The following is a 23,994-nucleotide window of genomic DNA, read 5'->3' on the forward strand; positions in this document are numbered from 1 at the left end:
AAAGGGCAATCCATAGCATTTCCCGTAGCACTTTATTTTAATCTGTTATAGCACTGTATTCTGCACCATGAGTGATGTGTCTTTCTTACTAGGTTATAACCTTTTAAATGACTATCTTACTCACTTGTGTACTTTGCACATAAATGGTTAGGTTTAATTTGTTGAATTTTTATCTGATGATACTTATTCCCTTATTAAGTTTAGAATACATATTTTACTTTTCCCCTTAAAATATGGGAAAATCAAGGCCTGCTGGTGATGTGGTGGTTAAGGTGCTGGATTTCCACATGATTGACAGCAGTCCCAGATCTGGTGGCTTGAGAATTGCCAGGCATGTGTGCATGCGTACCTAAAATCCCAGGAGGAGAATGGAGGAGAAGGGACGGTGGCATAGCCATCTCACCTGGGGGGTGATTTCTCACTTTCCTTCTCTCTGTCTCTCTTTGGTGAACATACATGCCCTATAACAAAAGCAAGAATGAATGAATGAATGGCCGGCAAGTTGCATGGTGGCTGAGACACTGGACTCTCCCACATGGCCAGCTGCCATACTAGTCCCAGACCTGGCCACTTACTTTCTCACCTTCTCTCTCTCTTTCTTTTTTCTCTCGTGAGCACACATGCCCTATAATAAATTTTTTAAAAATAATAATAAGTACAATTAAATAATTCTTTAAAAACTGACATAAAAAATTTAAAAGAAGAAAAATCTAGAAGGTAATTGTTTTGGACAGTATAACATTAGATATTTTTATATAAAGATACAGATTAAATTCTATTTCAGCATACTACTATAAAGGGAAAGACAAGCATTTCTTTCTTTTTTAAGAGAGACTTTTTTATACAGGGTGTGTGCACTTGCCAGAGAGATAGAGAGACAAAAAGTGAGAAATCACCCCCCGGAGGTGTGTCCATACTGCAATCCCTTCTCCGTTCTCCTCCCAGGATCTTGGGCATCCACGCACACCAAACTGGACTGGTAACCATTGCATTCATCACCACGGGACACGTAGTTTTTGTTTATTCTTTGTTTTCCTCCTTTTCTTTTTCAGTTTACTACAGAGTGTTTGCACTTGTCAGAGAGACACGAGGAGAGAGAAAAGGGGGATTAAGAAATAACCCCCTATGGGGGATGGCCACACTGTAGTTCCTTCTTTATTCACCTCTTAGGATTTGGGGCACCCACACATGCACCCAATGTGGTTTTCAAGCTGCTGAATCTAGAACCCAAACTGCTCAGCCAGCCATGTGGGATCCAGCTGCCTTAACCTCCACGTTGTGTGATGACCCCCTTAGGTTGTTTTTTTAAAAATGACTAGTTTTATTTAAAATGTTCTTGATGGGACCAGCAGTTAGCATAATGGTTATGTCGTTGTACTCCCACATAGTCGACCGCGGTTCGAGCTCCAGACTGGTGGCTTAAATTCATGCCAGGCACGTGTGCATGCGTGTCCAAGATCCCAAGAGGAGAATGGAAGAGAAGGGATTGTGGCATGGCCATCCCTCCTTGGGGGGTGATTGCTCACTTTCTGTCTCTCTGTCTCTTTCTGGCGAGTGCCTGCGCCCTATAGCAAAAACCTCTACAAAATAAATAAATAAATAGATAAAATGTTCTTGAGGCAATACAAATTTATTATGTCCTAACCTTTGAGCACACTTTTCTTTTTAATATTAAAATGGAAAGTTCCTACAAAACACTTCTGCTATACACCAAAGGGCCATTGGTTATATTGAGGAAAACAGTTGTGCGATCAGTCGTTTGTGATGTTGGCCGAACTGGGTATTCTTTTTCCCTTGGAAAACTGTTCTTACTTGAAAGAATTTTTGGTGGACAGATTTGTTTAAACTTAGGTATTTGGCAGAAAGTCACTTCAAGAAACAAAAAATTTTTCACTAATAAAATTTGAACTTTCAAGTAAAATCAGAATTTAGGAAAATTTGTGTCCACTACCATGAACCTCAGGGATGATATTAACAGATGTGATTTTTCAGATATTGTGCAAGGAAAAGTGACACCATTTGGAAGAACTGCCTCACTCAGTGAACCAGTATCTTCCACATTACCGGTGTATGATGTTACAGAATCATCCGTGATAAAAGTCCCATCTAAAGTACAGCATGGTCCAATGAATTGTAATATATTGTTGCTTAAAAAAGTACATTACATGATTTCAGGTCCCATGTTACAGTGAACTTTTAAGAAATGACTGTGGGGCCAGCAGGTGGTGTGGTGGTTAAGGTGCCGGACTCGTACATGGTCGACAGGTTTAAGTCCTGGACCCGGCAGCTTGCTTTCTCGCTTGCCCTTTCTCTGTCTCTCTCTGATGAGCCACACATGTCCTATAGCAAATTTAAAAATAATAATAATAATAAACTCATTCTTTAAAAAAAAAGTACTGCTTGTTGAATATTACCATAGTATCAAAGAAGAATATTCTTCATTGACCAAGAAGCCTATTAAAATACTCCTCCCTTTTCCAACTACATATTTGCATAAGGCCAGATTTTTTCCCTAAAGAGTTCAACCCAAGCAACAAATGGCAACATATTGAATGTAGAAGCAAATATGAGAATCCAGCTGGGCCATCCAGGTGGCATGATGGTTAGGACAACAGGCTTGCACATGGCTGACTGTAGTTTGAGTCCTGAACTCGGTGTCTTGGAAAACATGCTGGGTTTGTGTGCATGCTAAAAATCCCAAGAGAAGAATAGAGAAGAAGGTATTGCAGTGTGACCATCCCCCCAGATAGTGATCTCGCTCGCTCTCTTTCTCCAGTGAATACTTGCCCTATAGCCAAAACTTAAAAAAAAGAAAAAAAGAAAGAAGCCACACATAGAGTTTTGCAAAGATGTTAAAAATGCCCTTTTTCTCACGAAATTTAGGTTTTTGACAAGTTTGCCAGAGAGACGGCAAGAGGGAAAGTGAGAAATCACCTCCCATGGGGTATGGCCAAGCCGTAGTCCCTTATCCTCCATTCTCTTTGTGGAGTTTTGGATGCACACATACCCGCACCAGCATGATTTTCAAGTTGCCAGGCTCAGGACTTGAACAGTGTTCAGCCATGTGGGAATCCAGCACTGTAACCACTACGCCACCTGCCAACCCCACCTTTCTTCTTTTAAAATGTTGTTTATGACAGCCAGCAGGTGGCATGGTAGTTAAGGGGCTGAACTCCCATCTGGTAACTGTGGTTCCAGCCCCTGACCTAGTGGCTTGCTTTCTCACTCCCTCACCCCTGCAATCTCTTTGTTGAAATTTTAAAAATATAGTAATAAATAAAATAATCCTTTTTCAAAAATATTACTTACATTAACATGTTATTTATGTTAAAGTAACGGCTTTATTCTAGATAAATGAATTAATAAATATTTTAAACTTTTCTCATTTTTAATTTTTAATATGGTAGATATCCCCAACTATAAGTCCCATGAACAAAAGTTCATAGGTATCCTCAATACGAGCACTTTTATTTATTTATTTCATTTTTTAAAGAATTTGCTATAGGGCACATGTGCCCACCAGTGGGTGGGGGATAAGAAAGCAAGCTTCTAGGTCTGGGACTTGAACCGTGGTCGGCCACGTGGGAGTCCAGTGCCTCCAACACCTGCTGACCCCAGGTATCCTCATTTTCTAGAGTGTAAAATGATCTTGCATCAAAAAAGTTTAAGAAAGGGGATGGTTTAAGGCAGTATCTGTGCAGGGTTGAACTGGTACTTGCTTGGTGCGCTGGGCGGATAAGAATGCATTCATTGTATAGCTGGAAGGCTGACATGCAGAACAAGTTACAGAACAGTGCTCTCTGTGTCTCGGCTTGGCATGGTTTTTAACTGGACATGTGTTATAAGCACTTGCTGGTAAAGCAGCTAGAAATAGATGTTTGACGATAGAGCAATTACTAAGATCCAGCATGGTTCTAAAAATCTAAAGGCATATAGTCTTGTGTATGACAGAACTTTCTGGTAGTTCTTTGTTTTTGTCTATTAAGGCAACAATTTGGGGGGATGTAGTTAAAGAAGTAGAGGTTTCATAATGACCATATAAAATACTTGAACTCAACAGCTGCCCCATACTGACACATCATCACTTGGCTAAAGTCTTCAAGTCCATTTCAGTAGATTTGACTAACCTGATTTTGGCATATCTCAAATGCATGCCTTTAGTTTATTTTGCGTTTCAGTAAGAATTCCTTTATTTCAAAGAATAGAGTAGTTCTTGTTGCTAACGTTTGTCCAGAATCTTTGGGAATAGACAAGAGGATAGCCCATTTCTGCTTTGGGAAGGTTGTGGGCCTTCAGTTTCCTCAGACTGGCTGGACTTAACCACACTTTCTCCTTGGAATACCTTTTCTTCCCCACCTACCCCATTTATTGTTATCTTACCCAGGACCCCTGATCCCAGTGCTTGTAGTAAAATCTCAAAATCTCTGCAGACTTCTGAAATGCTGATGAGTCTTACTTCAGTTCTTCGTGCAGGTGAAGAGAATAATAGAGAGGGACAGGAGGGGTGCCCTCCCTCCCCATCTTACCAGCAGTGCAAACCTTTAGATATTTTTGAAATAGCCATGTGCTCGTTTTTAATGAGCTTGTAGAGTAGGTGAAAAATAAGCCTATCCCTGGAGAACAAAGGCATAAACAAATATGGGACAAAACAAACTTTTTTATTTAAAAGAAAAAAAAAAACAACTTGTGTGTTACCTATGTGTCAGATCTTAGAGCTTGTTTATAAAAGAAAAAAGACTTAAGAATTTCCCATCATTGATTAAAGGAACCAGATGATGACTTACCTTCTGTCTCTACTGGTGTAAAGTAGGCTTTATGCAGGTCATTTAAAAATCTGTAAATATTAGTGATTAATAAAAAGTTAATATTGTCATTGCCTGGAAACAACAGCATCTTTACCAGTGCTAATTTACATTATAATGTGTCAGGGATCAGCATAAGGAGAGACAGAGAGGGTATTTCTGGTACCTCTTCTTTGTTGTCTTTGGGGGGAATGGAGGGAGGAAAACACAATGTGAAAACTTAGACTCCTGAAAATAAAAATTAGTTGGGCTTTCAAGTTCATCCATGCCGAAAGAGGATTTTGGATTTTGTAGAGACCAGAACAGTATGCAAAGACTTGCCTGGGGAGGATCACACAGCTAGTCATGGTGTAACTCCAAGTAGAAACTTGAGCCTGCTGACTCAAGTTTGGTCATCCAGTTTGGGACAGCTGATGGAGTCATTTTGGGAGACTCTGGAGTCAGGCCACCTATAATTCAGAGCTGCACCTAGCTCCTGATCTAAAAGATGTAAGTAACCTCACAGGTCCCAATTCTCCAAACCCCCCAAAAAAATTTTTTTAAGAGGTTTTTGCTATAGGGCACATGTACTTGCCAGACAGACAGAGAGAGACAGAGAGACAGAAAGCGAGAAATCACCCTCCAGGGGGTATGGCCATGCCGCAATCCCTTCTCCTCCATTCTCCTTTTGGGATCTTGGGCACACACACACACGCGGCTGGGGTGAGTTTTAAGTCACCGGGTCCGGGACATGAACCGCGGCAGACTAGTTGGGAGTCCAGTGACATAGCCATTACACTAATTTCAGATCTCCAAACCCAAAATTTTGGAAACCCGTAATATTTTTTTATAATTAATTTAGAAGCAAATCTTGAGTAAAATTGATATGAATCTATTTATAATCTTAGTTTATCCTATTGAGGATAAATATTTAGATATTTCACCACAAAAATATAAATATTTGGTTACAGGTTACTGCTTCAGACTCTAGTGAAGGTATTTTCAAAATTCAAAGCATTCTAAGTTCTGAAACATCTATTCTCAAGGCAGTTTTCTTTTTGGAAAAGGGGTTGTAGACTGCAGTGCCTTCCTTATAACATAGTAGGAAAATTAAATGCTCAGTAAGATGCTAGATGTTGCTGCTGTGCCCCTCCTCCCCCGGTAAAACTCTAGTACCCCAGTTGTGAAGTGTAACATGAGCATCTTTGTGTAGAGACGTGTGTCCGTGCAGTCCTCTGGGGCTTTCACAGCCATGGATGTGCTCTTTGCCTGGCCATCCTGTTCAGTAGCCACACAGGGCAGGTGGCCACGACAGAAGAGCCAGTGCAGCTCTATATAATTACTGACTTCATGTTCCCTTCATACTTAGTTTTCCTGTTTTTGTTATCTCCTCTCACTGATTAAGATACAAAATGACCCAGAAGATTATTAGCTAAGACAGCCAGTGTGAGAGGGAGAACCTGTGTTCTTCAGTGCATCCTGGGCATAGCATTAGCTAATAGTTCCTTCTGTCTCCAGGGTTTCTTAAGGACTTAATAGTGAAATGTACGTACTTCTGTTTAACTTGACAGGTAGCAATGAAATCAGCGTGGATCATTCATAAAATATGCATCTATGCCAAGAAGTGCCTATAGAAGGGTTTAACTTGGAGGGTTGTGGCAGGAAGTTCTTAGGTAAACAGGGAGAAGGGAAAACTTCATTATAAAGTTGTGGCATAGCAAAACATTTATGCTAACAGATTCACATTTGTTCAGTAGATGTCCTTTCCCAAAATTATTTTAGGACGCATTTAAAATGTAATACTGCGTACAATATCGATGTTTTTATAGTTCCCATAGACTAGATGGGAGATGTTGAAGTGTGTCTGCCAAAGTACAAAATACGTTTTCTTCCTAATACTGTTTTCACAGGAGTTTGAATGCTCAGGAGCATGATGTGTGTGTTTGTTTCTACCTGTGTAATTCCATGTGTGGCCTTAATAAAAGGTTGTTAGAAATATTTCCTATCTTGGTTAAATCTTAAATTGACTTTAAAAAAAAAAAAAGAGGCATGGGAAAAGGGCATTCATTTGTTTCTTTGAGTTTAGAAACAGTCAACCCTCCTAATTCAGAAAGTTAAATAAGATGAAAAGTAGGAGTTAAGTACTATTGTTAATAATCCAGAAAATGAGAAAGTTGAGTCAGTGTTCATGTGGTTAAAATTGTATTGTCTATGTCAAACAGACCTAAAATCCTTAATTGCTTGTACACAGTGTCTTCTCCTAGGGAATGAGAGTGTGGAAGACAGAGGGGTGTGAAGGAGGGAGGAAGCACTTATACTCTTTGCTGTATACTTATTAGTACTTACTTTTACATTGCACACAGAACTATCTGAGACTAAATTAAGAGAATAGGAGTTTATTTTTATTTTGACTCACAGTTCTGGTGGCTGAGAAATCCAGAGGCATTACAAAATGACAGAAGGCAGAACTTAGGGCTTTCTCTCTGCTGTTCTAGTTTTGTTCCTTTTGCCCATATACTCAGCAGAACACAATCATGGAGGCCCCATCGTAATGACAGTTTACACCCAGGGCCCCACCCTGGAACATCGTAAAGGAATTACACTTTTATTTAATACCTTAACAGTAAAATAAAATCCCAACATATGGATGTCTGGTGACATCCATTCACGCCCCCAAAGACCAAATTCCAAAACATGAAACTTTGGGGAGCAAACCGTAACAGTAAATGTGAATTACTTTTTTGTAAGTTAAAAAAGAAAACTGGGACTGGCCCTGTAGCCTGGTGGTTAAGGAATCCAGATCCCACATTGCTGACTGTGTTTCCGTATTCTAGCCTTGGTTCATTGAAAACCATGCCAGGTGCGTGCATGTGCCCAAAATTTCAAATGGAGGAGAGATTGCTGCAAGACTATGCCCCATTGGGAGGGCTTTCTCCCTCTCCCCCTCCTTCCCTCCTCTTTCTCCCTCTGGCAAGGCATATGCCCTTCAGCAATTAAAAAAGAGAAGAGAAAATTGATAGTGTTCTTAAAATACAAATTGGCTAAAATTATCTAAAATCCACATTCTGTATTTGAAAAAATAATTTTTGTTAAAAGGCTTTTTGTAAAATTTCTACAATAGTAAGTAGAATAGAAAATATATGACCTTTCAAAAAACACTATGAAGTAAGTTATAACTTCTAATTATGTGATATTTAGAACAGTTTGCAGTGTTATAACTTTAAAAAATTTTTATAAATTATAGAATACCTTTGACTATATTAGTGGGCTTTAAGCATATTTTCCTTTTTTTAAAATAATTATGTATTTAATTCATTTGTTGTTGTTTTGACTTTGTTTTTGTGGTTTTGTTTTTTGTTTTTGTTGTTGTTGGTGGTGGTCTTGTTTTGTACAGAGAGAAAGGGAAAGGGAGAAAGCAAGTCTCCAGGTCAGAGACTCAAACTGCAGTCGGTCATGTGAGAGTCCAGCACCTTAACATTACGCCACCTGCTGGCTCCTACATATGCTCCTGCATACTTTGTTGTATTGATTTATTTGAAAATTAAAATTATTCAATCTAAAAAAATTATTAAACAGAACATTTTTTTCTGAAATAATGCATTGGGCAACATAAAAACTGGTAGCTATGTGAATTACACTTCGTTTAATTATTTATGTGAATAACTCATTTAATTTCTTGTGATATGGGAGTATCATTATCCCCATTTTACAGATGAAATAACTAGCTCAGCTTCTATACTAGTAATTGATAGGACAAGGGGTTAAATTTAGGCACCATTTAGTCCTGTCCTAGGTTTTCCTCCTCTTTCTGTTTCATTTTGGTTTTCTTCAGAGTTCTTCCTTCTACTTGATCTTTAAATCGGAGGTTTCTGAGGCCTTGACCCTAGGTCTCCACTGCTGCAGGCACTCTCACCCACACCTATGGCTTCAATTACCATGTAGAATATGATCAGCTCCCAGAATACTCAGAAGTTTTTGCACCAAAATTTTAATTCCATTCTTCCGTGAAATTTTCTTTCTTCCTTTTCTTTCTTTCTTTATTTTTTTTTTTTGTTTGTTTCTGTTTTTTTGTTTTGCTGTAGGGCATATGAGCTTACCAGAGAGAGAAAATCCCCTCAGAGAGGGATTTTCCTCTCAAGATTTTGGGCATGCACACACACAGCATGATTTTCAAGCCTCTGATCTGGGGCTTGAACCGTGCCTTAACCTCCATACCTCTTGCCCTGAATTTTTTTTTTTTTTTTCAAATTTGACAGAGGTATACATGAGAAAGAGAAGGAGAGAAAAAGCACCCCCTTATGGGGAATGTTTATGCTGCAGTCCTCTCATTCATCTCTCCTTCCCCTTGGGATTTTGGGCATGTACACACGAGCCTGGCATGTTTCTCAAGTAGGCAGGTCTAGGACTCAAACCGTGCCATGCAGGATCCAGCCCCCTCAACCACAGTGCCGCCAGCTAGCCCTTTTCCGTGAAATTTTTAAAGTCTTCTCACATATCTAGCTCAAAAGTGCTTCTGAGCTCTATACCTAAATATCCAACTGTATCCTTAGTACCTTCAAAAGTTAACTCCGAATCTGTTCTGTGTTGCCTTTCGTGTGTGTGTGTGTGTGTGTGTGTGTGTGTGTGCGCACGTTAAGTGATGCAAACCCACCTGCTCAACAGAAGCCTAGGAGTCACCCCCAAGTCCTCCCTCTCCTAGTTCCCATAAACAGTCACCAGGTCCTATTTATTGTTTCTTGTATCTCTCTGATTCAGCTACTTCCCTAAGGAAAGTTTGCCCCACCCTATTCTTTTTTACAGGGCTTAACCCATTGTGCTACAGGGATGGCTCTCCCTCCACCTTATTCCACCTTATTCATTTTTTTTTTTTTTTTTTTTGGAGAGGTTTTTCTCTATAGGGCGCATGCGCTCGCCAGACAGACAGAGACAGAGAGACAGAAAGTGAGAAATCACCCCCCCAGGGGGGGATGGTCATGCCGCAATCCCTTCTCCTCCATTCTCCTCTCGGGATCTTGGGCACGCACGCACACGCGCCCGGCGTGAGTTTTAAGCCACCGGGTCCAGGACGTGAACCGCGGTCGACTACGCGGGAGTCCAGCGACATAGCCATTACGCTAACTGCTGGTCCCCCTCCACCTTATTCTTAAATGGGGTCTACCTAATGTACATTCCTACAACGCCCTGTACTTGACTTTCTCCCCCTTTGTAACATTCTCCATAATGCTTTCACCTACTTAGGTTAATTTTTCATTTCCATTCTTTTAGAATGAAATTTAACTTTTCATTCCTGTATAAATGTCTTTTAATGGCAGGAACCAATGCTCCCTTGTTTGTTATATCCCACTGGCTAGCAGAATGCCTGGCACATTAAATATTTGCTGAATGTGAAAAAATGAAGAGATAGGTTTTAGGAAAATCCATTACAAACAAGAATGGGCAGTGTGGAGGGTGAGCCCAGAGACAGACCTGAAAAACAAGATTTCCATTAGTCAGGCCACAGAAGAGAGCTAAGGAATCGGCATGGGGTTGGGAGAAGAGAGGAGCGGGGCCTGTCTTCGTATGAGGAAACAGGAGGGCGTGTCAAGAACGCAGATTTTGGCTTTGGCACTGACCCTCTTAAGGAGGGTCAGGAACGAAGGGAAGAATAAGCACTTCAGTTTGGGACCTGTAGACTTTGAAGAACGCCTTATAGCATCAGGTGGGGATAATCAGTAGACAGAAAAGTAGATTTCAGGAGAGATCTACAGGCTTTGTATCATTGATGAGTAAAGCCAGTAAAGGACAACCAGAGATTCGAATGTAAACTGATAAAAGCATTTTTTAATTTTAAAATTATTTTTAATTTACCCAATAATGGTTTGTATTTATGGAGTACAACATGATTACTTTGGGAGCAGGAATACAACGTGTAATGATCAAATAAGGGTAATTAGCATATCCACCTCAGACATTTATCGTACTTTTCTTTGGGGGGTAAAAGTTTAATCACTGAGGGACCAGCAGTTAGCATAATGGCTATGTCGCTGGATTCCCAACTAGTCCACCGCAGTTCGCGTCCCGGACTCGGTGGCTTAAAACTCACGCCGGGCGCGTGTGCATGCGTGCCCAAGATCCCGAGAGGAAAATGGAGGAGAAGGAATTGTGGCGTGACCATCCCCCCTGGGTTGTGGTTTCTCGCTTTCTGTCTCTATGTCTCTGTCTGTCTGGCCAGTGCACGCGCCCTGTAGCGAAAAACCTCTCCAAAAAAAAGAAGTTTAATCACTGAGAGTTTTTGTTATTTGCACAGATTTGGTGGATATTTTGATTCTTTTTTAAATTGAGAATGGATTTTATAAACATACTGTGTGTCATACAGAAAATGGGGTGTTTATATTGATTGTTTGTGTCCTGTGACTATTAGCTGTGAGCCCTATGACTTTATAATGTTCATGTTAAACTGTTAGGTGTCATTTTAATTATGTAATTTTGTTCATGCTAATTTGCACCTTTTTTTTTTCTTGAAGACAAAAGCAAAACTTAGGCTTGTAGGGAGCTCCAGAAACTGAAAGCTTCGTGAGAATTTACTGCATGTGATTAAATTTTTCTCTCTTATTTCTCTAGGGCCTATTCCCTGGTGGACTCCAGCCAAGTGTCTACATTTCTGATTTCCATTCTTCTTATAGTCTATGGTAGTTTCAGGTAAGATGCTCTCAAAATGGGGTTGCTTTCAGATTTTGGGGGGGTTGGAGGCAGGAGAAGCATTGCTCTGAAAGCGCTGGCACCGAAACATAACTATTCAATGAAAAATAATAGGACTTTGGCAGGAATTCCATTAGAACTGGGATAATTTTAATATTTGCTCTTTAGTTGGCTGCTGTTAAACACTTTTTGGTTTTTCTCTGACTTCAGCATATTAATGCAAATGTGAAAAACTTAATTGCTTAGAATTCTTGTTCTGAAAATAATGACTCACCTAAGAGCACTCATTATTGGAAAGGGTAAGGAGAGAGTTCTTGACAGTGATTCTAGAATTTCAAACGGAACAAAAAGTTAAAATGGAAGAACAATTTGAAATATGAAAAAATATTCATGTACTAAAAGATAGACCCAGTCTCTGTGATGCAGCAGAGCATGCCACTGCAGTGCTGAAGCCATGTGAAAGATCAGGGGTTCAGTTCCCCAGTCAACCTGTACATGCTCTGTGTACATGCATGCATGCCCATGATCCTGGCCGGTTGGGAAGACTGGGGGAAGGATCACAGTGTGAGACTCCTCTCTCTCAGTAAGTAAAAAAATTAAAAAAAAAAAAAAAAGAAAAGAAAGAGAAAAGAAAAGGAAAAAATAAAAACAACAAAGAGAAAATGTTATTTTTAATTTTTCTTACTAAAAATCAAAGTGTATTCTCAAAGCTTTAATAGTCTTTTGACAAAGACCAGGAAGGGCAAAGTAAAGCTAATGGAGTTTTTGTTTGTTTTTTTATCTTGTCCTGAAATGCTTTTTAAATAGAGTGTAGCCTTTTGTGGAAATGTACGTTGTATTTTCCTGGATACAGACACTGGCATAGGTTGAGCCATTCAGAATTGCCAGTGGTGGACTTCTTTGACCCATAGAAACAATTTCATGTGGTTCAACCTACTATTATTAGAGATGTGCATAGTGCATTACCAAATATTCCCCCTGCTGACCATGGTAATGCTGAAACTGGATCCTGATGAAATTCCCATCCTACCAGGGAGCAGACCATAGGAATATGATGGAAAGTCAAGAAGCAAGACTTTCACTCCCTTCTTTCTACTATCCTTAGTTGAGAGGAACTTTAGAGGTTGTGTAAGTCAAATAGTTTTGTGGCTAATACACTTACAGGTAAGGCTACTTGAGAAATTTTAAATTAAGAACTTGAGTGGAGTAATGGAGATAAATGAAATAGTCAGGCATATGGATTTTGAATTATGAATATTATGTCCATATTTTAATGGCTACTTTCTAAAATCACAGACTTGCAGTCTTTACTTCAGCCCTGAGTAGAACAAGGGAAATACTGTTGGTAATTCCAGTATAAACTGATGAAAGTGAGATATCTGTTGAGAGCCCTGTATTCATAACTGCTAATGCTCTTAGCATTGATTAGTAACCCAGAGCAACTGAATTGCATCAGGATCTTGATATTTTGTATCTCTACTTTTTGGATAAGTATCTGTTTTGTTTTTTACCTCTTGAGTATATAATTTATTGATATTTCAAAAGACTTGGCAATGAGGAAAAAAAAGACACAAAGCAATCTTTAGACCCCACCAGGATAACACAGGAGGTAGGATGCAGTACCCCTCTGCAAGGCTGGCACCTTTTGGGAGCCTGGGTCCAGATTCTGGACCATCCTGGACAGACCAGCCACAGTGGTGCATGCCTGTAATCCCAGTGACTCACAAAAGCCCAGGCAGAGGATCATAAAGATGAGACTGTCAAAAAATATCTATAGGGCCTGATAGTAGGCATCATCATTTATTTTTGCATAAAATACATCATTAAAGTTTAAAAGACATGCATAGCAGTAAAATGCATTGTTCTGCAAGGTAATTACACTTGGGAAGGTTCCCAGTTCAGGTCCAGATACTTCCCTGAGTATACTGGGCATACACCCATAATCCAGAGCTAGCTGACTACTGGTTTTAGATCATGCTGTCAAGACCCTGTTGAGGATGCTATCACTCCTTCTACCCCTTCCCTCTCTCACATAAATTCTCATTAAAAGACAAAAACAAAAACACCTCCTTTAGACTCACAACCCCAATACAGTTCATATCCTTGGGCTCTATATCCATAGATTCTGTCAATCATGGATCAAAAATATTCAAGGAAAAAAAATTGGTTCTGTCTGTACTGAATTGGTTCTGGAACCAGTCCCCTGCAGATACTGGAGAATGGACTGTACTGCAGTTGACCTTTAAGTGACATGGATTTGAACTATACCAGTCTACTTGTATGTGGCTTTTTTTGGTTGGTTTGTTTTTAAGAGAGATTTTTGCTATAGCGTACATATCCTTGCCAGAGACACAGAGAGAGAGAAAGTGAGAAATCACCTCTCAGAGGGTATGGCCACACTGCAATCCCTTCTTCTCCATTCTCGGGATTTAGGGCATGGCCACACAAATACCTGGAGTGAGTTTCAAGCCACTGGGTCCAGGACTTGAACTGCAGTTGGCCATGTGTGAGTCTAGCACACGTTAACCATTATGCCACCTACTGGCACTTGTACATGGGTTTTTTTTTTCCAATAAGTACTGTCAATGTATTTTGTTTATAATTTGTATACAGTACATTATATACATAGCATACAAAATATGTATTGGTTTATGTTGTTATTAAGGCTTCCAGTTAGCAATAGACTATAAGAAGTGAAGTTGTAGAGAGTCAAAAATTATACGCAGATTTTCAAATGTGTAGTAGGTTGGTGCCCCAACCCTCACTTTGTTCAAAGTTCAACTTTATTTTCTTTGGTGCTAATTACCTTTTGTTTGGCATACACACATCCCTTGGTATCCATGGGAGATCGGTTCCAGGACCCCCAAAGATACCAAAATCCACTGATACTTAAGTCCATTACATAAAGTGTAGTATTTGCATGCAACCTACACACAACCCCTTGTATACTTTTTATCATTCTTGAGATTTCTTTTTAAAGAGATTTTTGCTATAGGGTGTATGTGCTCAGTGGAGAGAAAGAGACAAAGAGATAGAAAGTGAGAAATCCCCCCCGACACACACGGGGAATGGCCACACTGCAATCCCTTCTTCTCCATTCACCCAGGATCTTGGGGACACATGCACACATGCCCGGCATGAGTTTCAAGCCACTGACTGGGTCCAGGACTCAAACTGTGGTCAGCCGTGTGGGAGTCCAGCAATGTAATTGCTATGCCATCTGCTGGGCCATCGAGATTACTTTTAATACCTAGTATGATGAATAATAATAAGGAAAAGAAGTCTGTACATAGTCAGTTTAGAAACAACCAGGCTTTTCCCCCCAAATATATTTTCAGTCCACAATTGGTTTAATCTGTGGATGTGGAATGTGTATATTTGCATAGTTGAAATAATTTATATCGATTCCTTTCATCTAACAAAAATGTTTTCTGCAGTCATGTTCATATGTGTTTTTAGTAATTTGACATTTCTTTGTGTTACTATCTTATTCCACTTTTGGTGGACATATGGGTTGTTAGTTGTCATCCTCTTATGTATTCTTTTGCTTTGGTTGAATTATATCCTAGGATCAATATCCAAAAATTTAAATGTTTCACTAGAGAGTATAAATTGGCTCCTACTACATATTGCCATATTGTTTCCCAGAAGGGTTGGACCAGTTTAGGATTGGGAAGGGTTTTTTTTTTTTTTTTTTTTTTTTTTTAAGAAAAAAATTATGTAATGTATGTACCACAGAATTATATAGATGGAAAGAGTTTCTCTGGTGAACGTTTCTATTTACAAACGAGGAAACTGAAGCCCAACAGATGATGTAATTGAGAAAGATGACATACAGACTGGTAACTAAGTCTAGATTAGAGCACTGCTCACTGCTCAAGACCGGTTTAGTACCGCATGTCTTTTCAACTTTAAAAATGCATTTTCAGGAACTTCATGATGCTACCTTTATACTGCATCTAAAAATATTTTTTTCTTACAGAGAGGATGTGTGTTTGTCAGAGTGAGAGAGTGGGTATGGGGACCAGTAGTTGATGTAATGACTATGTCGCTGGACTCCCATGTAGTTGATCACAGTTCGAGTCCCAGACCCAGTGGCTTAAACTCACACCAGGCGTGTGTGTGTGCATGCCCAAGATCCCGAGGGGTGAATGGAGTAGAAGGGATTGTGACGTGGCCATCCTCCCTGGGGGGAGGGTGATTTCTCGCTTTCTGTCTCTCTGTCTCTCTCTCTGTCTTTCTGGCAAGTGCACGTGCCCTCTAGCAAAAACCTCTCCAAAAAAAAAAGAGAGAGAGAGAGAGTATGTGTACTTGTCAGACCAGTGGGGTATGGTCATGCCACAGTTCCTGCTCTATTTCTGCATCTTGTCATGATTTTAGATATGCACGCACACATCTTGGATTTTTCAAGCTGCTAAGGCCAGGATTTAAATCATGTAGGTCATGGTGATCTGGCTCCCTTAACCTCTAGGCTACAGGGCGAACTCACTATATGATACATTTGAATTGAACTTAGTGAGGCCTAGCTTAGTGGCACAGAGACAGTGCAGTGCTCTGCAATGCTGGAAGCCACATCAAAGACTGTGGTTCAATTCCCAAGTCAACCTGCCAGGTCAACCTGTACATGCCAGTCATGCATATGTGCCTGTGAGCCTGACTGGTGCTGGGAAGGCTAGGGGTATGGCAAGACTTGCGACATGAGACTCCTGTTGCTTGTCTATCCATCTGTCTGTCTGTCTGTCTGTCTCTCTCTCTCTCTCTCTCCCTCCCTCCCTCCCTGGCAAGTGCAAACACCCTCTGGCAAATTTGAAAAAAATGTTTATAGTTACACTTCTTACATTTAATCCTATGGTTCATTTTGAATTGCTTATGTGACATAACATAGAAATCTAAATTCATCTTTACGAATGTAGCCATCCAGTTGTCCCTGCATCATTTGTTGAAAATTGTCCCATTGAGGGGCCGGCAGGTGGCGTGGTGGTTAAGGGCACTGGACTCCCTCCCACATGGCCGACCGTGGTTTGGGTCCCAGACCTGGTGGCTTACTTTCTCACTTTCCCTCTATCTCTCTCTCTCTCATTCTAAAATAAATAAAGAAATAAAGAAAGTTAAATAAAATAGTTCTGAAAAAAGAAAACACGGTCCCATTGAATCCAGTTGGCACCATTGTCAAAAATCAGTTGATGTAAGAATTAGTCACTAGTGTCCTATTTCTGTTTTATGGCTCTGTATATCTTGTTATGCCAGTACCCAATATCTTGATAGCTGTTTAGCTTTTATAGTAAGTGTTGAACTCAAGTTGTATAAGTCCCCCTACTTTGTTGTTTCTCAAAATCCTCTGGCTACTCTGGATCTTTTGCATTTCCACATCAATTTTAGGTTGAACTGTTTAATTTCTGTAAACTATTTTGCTGGGACTTTGATATGCATGAGGTCTGCAGATTAATTTGGAAAGAACAGTATTTTTTTTCTTGATTTCAATTTTTGGTTGTTCAATTCTAAGGGTATAGAAGTTCAGTTGATTTTTGATATTGTATTACAACAGCTTTGTTGAACTCATTTATTGGTACTGATAGTTTTTTTTTTTTTTAATATATATACATTCTTTTGGATTTTCTATATCTAGGATCATGTGGTCTGCAAATACAGTTTTGCGTCTTCCTTTTTACTCTGAAAGCCTTAACTTTTTTCCTCTCCCTCCCCACGCCCCATTACTGTGGAGATTAGAATCTTCAGTGCAGTGTTGAATGGAAGCCACAGGGGCACTTCCTTGCCTTGCTTCTCATCTTCAAGGGGAAGCATTTCCTATTAAATATGATGTTAGCTGTGTTTTCCATGAATGCATGTTATGAAGTTGAGGAAGTTTCTTCTAACTTCTAGTTTGTAGAGAGTTTTTATAACGAATGAGTGTGGATTTTGTCATACATTTTTATGTGTCTAATGAGCTGATCATGCAGTTTGATCTGGTCTGTTAATATGGTATCTTAATACATTACTGAGTATTAAATCAACCTTTTATTCCTGGGATAAATCCTACTAGGTCGTGATACATAATCCTTTTTGTATGGTGCTAGATTTAGTTCGATGGCATTTTATTAAAGATTTTGGCGTCTGTGTTCATTGGGGATATTGTATGTCCGTGATTTTCTTGTTATGTCTTATTAAGGTTTTGTTATTAGGGTAATATTGGCCACACTGAATGAATTAGAGTATAGAATGAAATCTATTTTGGAAAAGAATGTAGAGTCATATTTCTTTCATTGACAGGATTCACCAGTGAAACCATTTAAGTGAGGCTTCTCTTTGTGGGGTGTTCTTTTTTTTGGTTGTGGTTTTGGTTTTCCTGCTTGGTTCACTACTTTATTTCTTCTTCCTTTTTTTTTTTTTCCTTTTGTAGTTGCTGTACAGATAAGGACTTTTAAAAACAGGTTAATTACAATTTACTATATATAGCATAAAGCTTACTTACAGTTGCAGTTATGGACCGACTGATGGCACAGCAGTAGCACAGTATTCTGTGATGCTGGACCCACATGGGAAGGTTCTAGGTTCACACCCGCAAGCCTCCCTGTACACACTAGATGCATGTGTGTGACCGTGATGCAGGCTGGCGGAGATCCTGTGGGGGGGGTGCTTGTCTCTATTTCTGTGTCTCATGTGAAGAAATAAACAAAAACAAAATACAATATACAATTCAGTGTTTTTTAGTATATTTAAAAAGTCGTGCAACACTCACCATAGTTCAGTTTTAGAACATTATCATCATCCTAAAGGATCTTGGATTCGTTAGCTAGTCATTCCCCGTTCCTCTGCCCCACTCCCAGCCTAGGGCAACCACTGTTCTACTTTCCATCTCTACAGATCTGCCCATTCTGGACATTTCATATTAGTGGAGTCATACATGCATATATGTCATTTTGTACACTATATTACAGGGGCAGCCCCATGGTACTCTTTAAATAAAATATTAAGACAAAAATTCTTATTCACGGACCAGCAAGTCGAGAGCTTTGCATAATTAGATCCACAAGGTTAACCGTGGTTTGAATCTTGGCTCACCAGGTTGAAAACTGCACTGGATTTTGTGTGCTTGTGCATGTATATGCATGCCCCAAATCCTGACAAGGTGGAGAAATAAGGAAAAAGGATCGTGATATGACCATGTCCCCTTGGGAGGTGCTTTCTCTCTCTCTGTCACATAAATGCACTGTCCAACAATATAAAAATAATAATTTAAAACTTCTAATTTGCTTCTTCCCATATTTACAGTACTCTCAGTTACCAGAATTCAAAAGGGCATACAAATGTAACTTTCAGGAAATAACTGTTCACTTCCATTTTGCTTCCTAGATTGTTTATTTTTGCTATACCCTGTTCAAAAGGGCTTCTGACCATTTACCAAGTTTTGCAAGTTGTAATCAGATAAGGTAAATTAAAATGAGGCCAAAGAAAAGAAAATGTGGGCCAGCAAAGTGGCATAGTGGTTAAGGCACTGGATCTCACATGACTGACTGCACAGTTTGAATCCCAGACCCAGCAGCTTGTAAAACACGCCTGCCACATGTGCATGCATGCCCAAAATCCTGAGAGGAGAATGGAGTAGGAGGGATTGTGGTGTGGCCATCCTTCCTGGGGGTGATTTCTCACCGCGTCCTCCTGCTCCAGTGAGCACATGCACTCTATGGCAAAAACGTATTTAAAAAAAAGAGAGAGAGAGGGAAAGGAAGGAAATCATATGAACAGAAACAAATAGATCTAAAAATAAATCAAAACTGCACATCATAATGCCAACACCTTTACTACTGATAGTCCACAAATGCCACAGTAAGCTTTCCCGCAACCTGTGTGTGTGTGTGTGTGTGTGTGTGTGTGTGTGTGTATTTTTTTGCTAAAGGGCACATGCGCTCACTAGAGAAGAGAGAGTGAGAAAGCAAGCTGCCAGGTCTGGGACTCAAACTGTGGCTGAACATGTGGAAGTCCAGTTCCTCAACCACCACACCACCTGCTGGCCCCCCCTCTAGCAGCCAACTTTTAAGGAGAAAGAAACTAAAAATTTTCAGTGGCCTTAGGTTTAAAAAGAACACAGTTGTTTAGGTGATTGTAACAATTTTGGTCTTAAGATCAGATAGACCTTTATCCCAAAGACCCTCATAAAGAGGATATAACATCCAGTTTCATTGCATTTCATAGTAGGCATTCAATGAAATGTTTGTTGACTGAATTATAGTACTCTTCAGTGTAAGCTGGTAACATCACACGAACATGTGTTTCAGTTTTGCCAACATTGGAGGCACATAGCAGGAAGTAGTGGCCCAGATGAGTGGCTTACTGCTAAGTGTGAGCTAATGTTCCATTTTAGAATATCTGGAGGAGGGGGATGGCTTGTTAATTCTTAAACTGAGTATTCCCGAGTGAATGCTGGTCTCCATAAATACTGGCAGCAGTTTAGGCATGTACTCTGCTGCCTGTGGAATACAGACCTCGTCTTTTCAACAGGACTCACGGCATACTCATATTGTTATCAGAATCAAGGATCCTAATAAGGCCCATTGAACATAAGCCTGTGTTTCTGCATGTCCTGAGGCAAGCAGTGCAAGTTCTCCAGGGCAGATTAGGGTCTTCCTCGGAAAATCTTTTATCATCCAGCCTAGTACATCAACAAATGCAGAGTTAATTTCCAAAGTTCCATTTCTTGCATCTGAATTAGTTCTAGCCTGAAAATAAATTTAGAGTAAATATAACCAGATTCAACCTCAGCCAAAATAAAGTATTAAAAAGGCACTCAGAGAATGTTCAACTACTTGCTGATACAGTGTCTGCGATAAACTTCTTGTGAAGTATACATCAAAGTGACCCGAAAAAGCAAACTGGGATTCATCTTTGCAGCCAATTTAAAATTGAAGAAGGTCGATTAGTTGTCATTTTTCTGACACTGAGTATTTCGCAGGATCAGTTGTGTTTTGGACCTCACCAGTTCAAGATTAAACAATATCTTCTGCCTGTAAAGGGTTGCTGGTCTTCATATTTCTCTATATTGGGTAGCAAATAGTGTGGTGGTTAAGTGCTGGCTTCCACGTGGAGGGAAGAATACCTGTGGTACTAGCTAGATGGCAAAATTTTATGATTTGCATGCCCTTGGTAGAATAGAATACTCACATCTTGCCTTGTGGGTAGAGAATAATTAACCTAGGGCGTGGTGGTGCCCGCCCTATGGCAAAAACCTATGGAGGCTGGAGGATTGCAGCATCGAGAATAATTAACCTAGACCAACCTCTGCTTTGGACCCACCTAGTAAATTGTAAAAGTGAGACTCAAAAAAATTAAACTGTTTTCAAGTAACGAACAACATCTAGATCAAAGCTCAAAATTTATAGGAATACAAAAATATAGAGAAGCCAATAGGAATATAAAAATGTCGAGACAAGGTAAAATTAATAATGTGTGGCATATAAGCAAAGATTGCCCAATAGGCAAAGAGGAAGGAAAACAGGACTTATGATAAGAGGAATGACCAATCAATCAGAACTTACCCGGGGCCGTATTGTTGTTAGAATTAGCAGAGAAATACACCAGATAATACAGTTAGATTCCATGTGTACAAAAAGTTATGTAGGGGGACCAGCAGTTAGCGTAATGGCTATGTCACTGGGCTCCCATGTAGTCGACCGTGGTTTGTGTCCTGGACCTGGTGGCTTAAAACTCACACCGGGCACATGTGTGTGCGTGCCCAAGATCCCAAGAGGAGAATGGAGGAGAAGGGATTGCGGCGTGACCATCCCCCCGGGGGGTGATTTCTCGCTTTCTGTCTCTATGTCTTTCTCTCTCTGTCTGGCGAGCGCACGCGCCCTGTAGCGAAAAAACCTCTCCCCCCCAAAAAAAGAAAATTAAGTAAGTAAATCTAAAAAAAAAAAAAAAAAGGCACTTGGGGGCCATTAGGTGGTGTGGAGATTAAGGCTTTGGATCCCACATGGCCAACTGTGTAACTCAAGTCCCAGACCCAGCGGCTTGAAAATCACAGCAGGCACGTGCGTGCGTTCCCCAAATCCCAACAGGAGAGTGGAAGAGAGGGCACTGAAGTGCGACCATCCTCCCAGGGATGATTTCTCACTTTTCTCTCCCTCTTTTTCCCTCTGGCGAGCACACACACCCTATAGCAAAAACTTAAAAAAAATAGTGAGAGACAGCAATTGTCAGATTGAATAAAAAAGAAAGACCAAATTATATGTTTTGTGTACCAAAGGTACACTAAAAATATAAGGCTAAAGGTTGTAAATAAAGGTTGGAGAAAAGATATGCTGCTTAGACTCATCAGCAGAAAGCTGGAGCAGCTGTAGTGACACTAATCAAAGCAGATTTCAGACTAAAGAATATTACCACAGGTGAAGGTTATTTCATAAGGATAAGGCGGTTGGCTAAGCAAGAAGACAAAACATATAGTAAAAAAGATCTCCAGGATACATGGAGCATGGGCCACCCCCTTGGTGCGGCGATTTAGCTCTATGCATTGGTAACTGGCTCCCACACGGCCATTGTAGTTGGAGTCCTGGCCCCAGCAGCTTAAGAAACACCAGGCACGTGTGCACACCCAAAACTGACAGAATGGAGGAAAAGGATCGCAGTGTGACCAAGCCCTTGAGGGAAAAGAGTTCTCTCTCTCTCTCTCTCTCTATCTCTCTCTCTCCTTCCCTCCTTCCCTCCCTCCTTCCCTCCCCCTTTCCCTCTCCCTCTTTTTGTCTCTCTGGTGAGTGCACACACCCTCTAGCAAATTTAAAGATATAATATACACAAAGCAAAGACTGATAGAACTTTAAGGAGAAATCAGTCCATAAATATAGCTGTGGAAATATTTTAGTGCCTTTTTCTCAGTAATTGACAGGACAGTTAGGCAGAAAATCAGCAAGATTATAGTAAATTTGAGTAATATTCTTAATCAGTTTGACCCACCTGGCATTTATAGAACACTCCAGTCAACAACAGAACACATATTCCTCACAAGCGTATATGGAATATTTACTAATATAGTCCCTATTTGGGGACATACAAGTCTCAGTCATTGTAAAAGGATTCAAGGTGTGTGCAGATGGTTCCAGGTCTCTGTTAGCTCAACCTACCATAACAAATTCTTACAGACTGGGTGGCTTTACCAACATAAATGTATTTTCTCTGAATTCTGCAGGCTGAGGGGGGTGTCTGCATGGTTGGATTCTATTTTCCAACGTGACTGTGCCAGTTTACATCCCCACCAGCAGTGTATGTGGTTCCAGCTTTGCATCCTTGCCAACATTAGGTTATCTGGCTTTTTGATCATGGCAGTCTAAGTGGGTGTGAGGTGGTATCTCATTTTGGTGGGCTTTTTTTTTGGAGAGGTTTTTGCTATAGGGCATGCACGCTCACCAGAAAGATAGACAGATAGACAGAGAGAAATCACCCCCCAGAGGGGATGGCCACACCTCAGTCCCTTCTCCATTCTCCTCTTGGGATCTTGGGCACACACGCACACGCGCCTAGCGTGAGTTTAAGCCACCAGGTCTGGGACTCGAACCGTGGTCGACTACATGGGAGTTCAGCGACATAGCCATTACACTAAGTGCTGGTCCCCTCATTTTGGTTTTGATTGACATGTCCTTGATGACTAATCATATTGGACATCTTTTCACGTGCTTTTTGGCCCTTTGGAGAAATGTCTGTTCAGATCATTTGTCTATTTTTAAATTGCATTCTTTTTTATTATTGAATTTTAAGAATTCCTTGTATGTTTTAGAGTCACTGCTGTCAGGGAATAAATCAGTACAACCTTTCTGGAAGCAGTTGTGTGATATGTAAAAGTCTCAAAATGCACTTGCTCTTTGACCTGCTATTTCTCCTAGAGTTTTATCATAAGGAAATAATTAAGGATGTGCACAGAGATATTGCTGGAAGGTTCAGCCACATCGGAATGCTTTCATCTGCAGTCAGGAAAACTCTTGAACTGATATATTAGAAGGAATGTAGGTTGTTTTCTAAACTATGGTAACAAGAACCATTTTTCAGAGTTGTTCTAAAGAGATCTTCCTTTCTTTCCTAATGTCTTAGTATTAAAATATTGTCTCACTACTGTTTTTTCTGACTGACTTTTTCTTTTTTAAGCAAAGCTGAAACTTAACCTGTAAAATTTTTTTCCACAGGTCCCTTAATATGGACTTTGAAAATCAAGATAAGGAGAAAGACAGTAACAGTTCTTCTGGGTCTTTCAATGGCAACAGCACCAATAATAGTAAGATATGTCAGTTAACTTTCATGTGTGGCTGTCTTCATTTTATCATTTTTGTACCCTCAGTTAATAATTTACTGGGTCCAGGCCCAGCTGTGGTGGTGCACAGTGGGCACCACCTCCTTGGAAGCTGGAACTGCATGGGAGGTCCAGGTTTGGCTCTTGGGCCAACCTGAGGATGCCAGGCTCAGTTTTGCACACCTGAATAACAGACGGTAGGAAGATCAAGATATAGTGGTATCCTGTCAGAAATACCTCTCTCTTTCTTGTTCTCTCCCCCACCCC

At 40.2% G+C, this 23,994-nt stretch overlaps 1 protein-coding gene across 1 annotated transcript in view; it reads left to right on the top strand.

Moving 5' to 3' along the window:
- Window positions 1-23,994, top strand: part of SPPL3 (signal peptide peptidase like 3) — a 119,819-nt gene that overhangs the window by 62,904 nt on the left and 32,921 nt on the right. Inside the window, exons 2-3 of the mRNA XM_027773083.1 lie at window positions 11,382-11,459; window positions 23,624-23,712. Of these exons, the coding sequence (XP_027628884.1) occupies window positions 23,634-23,712 (79 nt within the window). The 5' untranslated portion in view covers window positions 11,382-11,459; window positions 23,624-23,633. The remainder of the gene's footprint in view (window positions 1-11,381; window positions 11,460-23,623; window positions 23,713-23,994) is intronic.

Source organism: Tupaia chinensis, unplaced genomic scaffold, assembly GCF_000334495.1.
Source record: "Tupaia chinensis unplaced genomic scaffold, TupChi_1.0 Scaffold000320_1, whole genome shotgun sequence".
Lineage (NCBI taxonomy): Eukaryota > Metazoa > Chordata > Mammalia > Scandentia > Tupaiidae > Tupaia > Tupaia belangeri.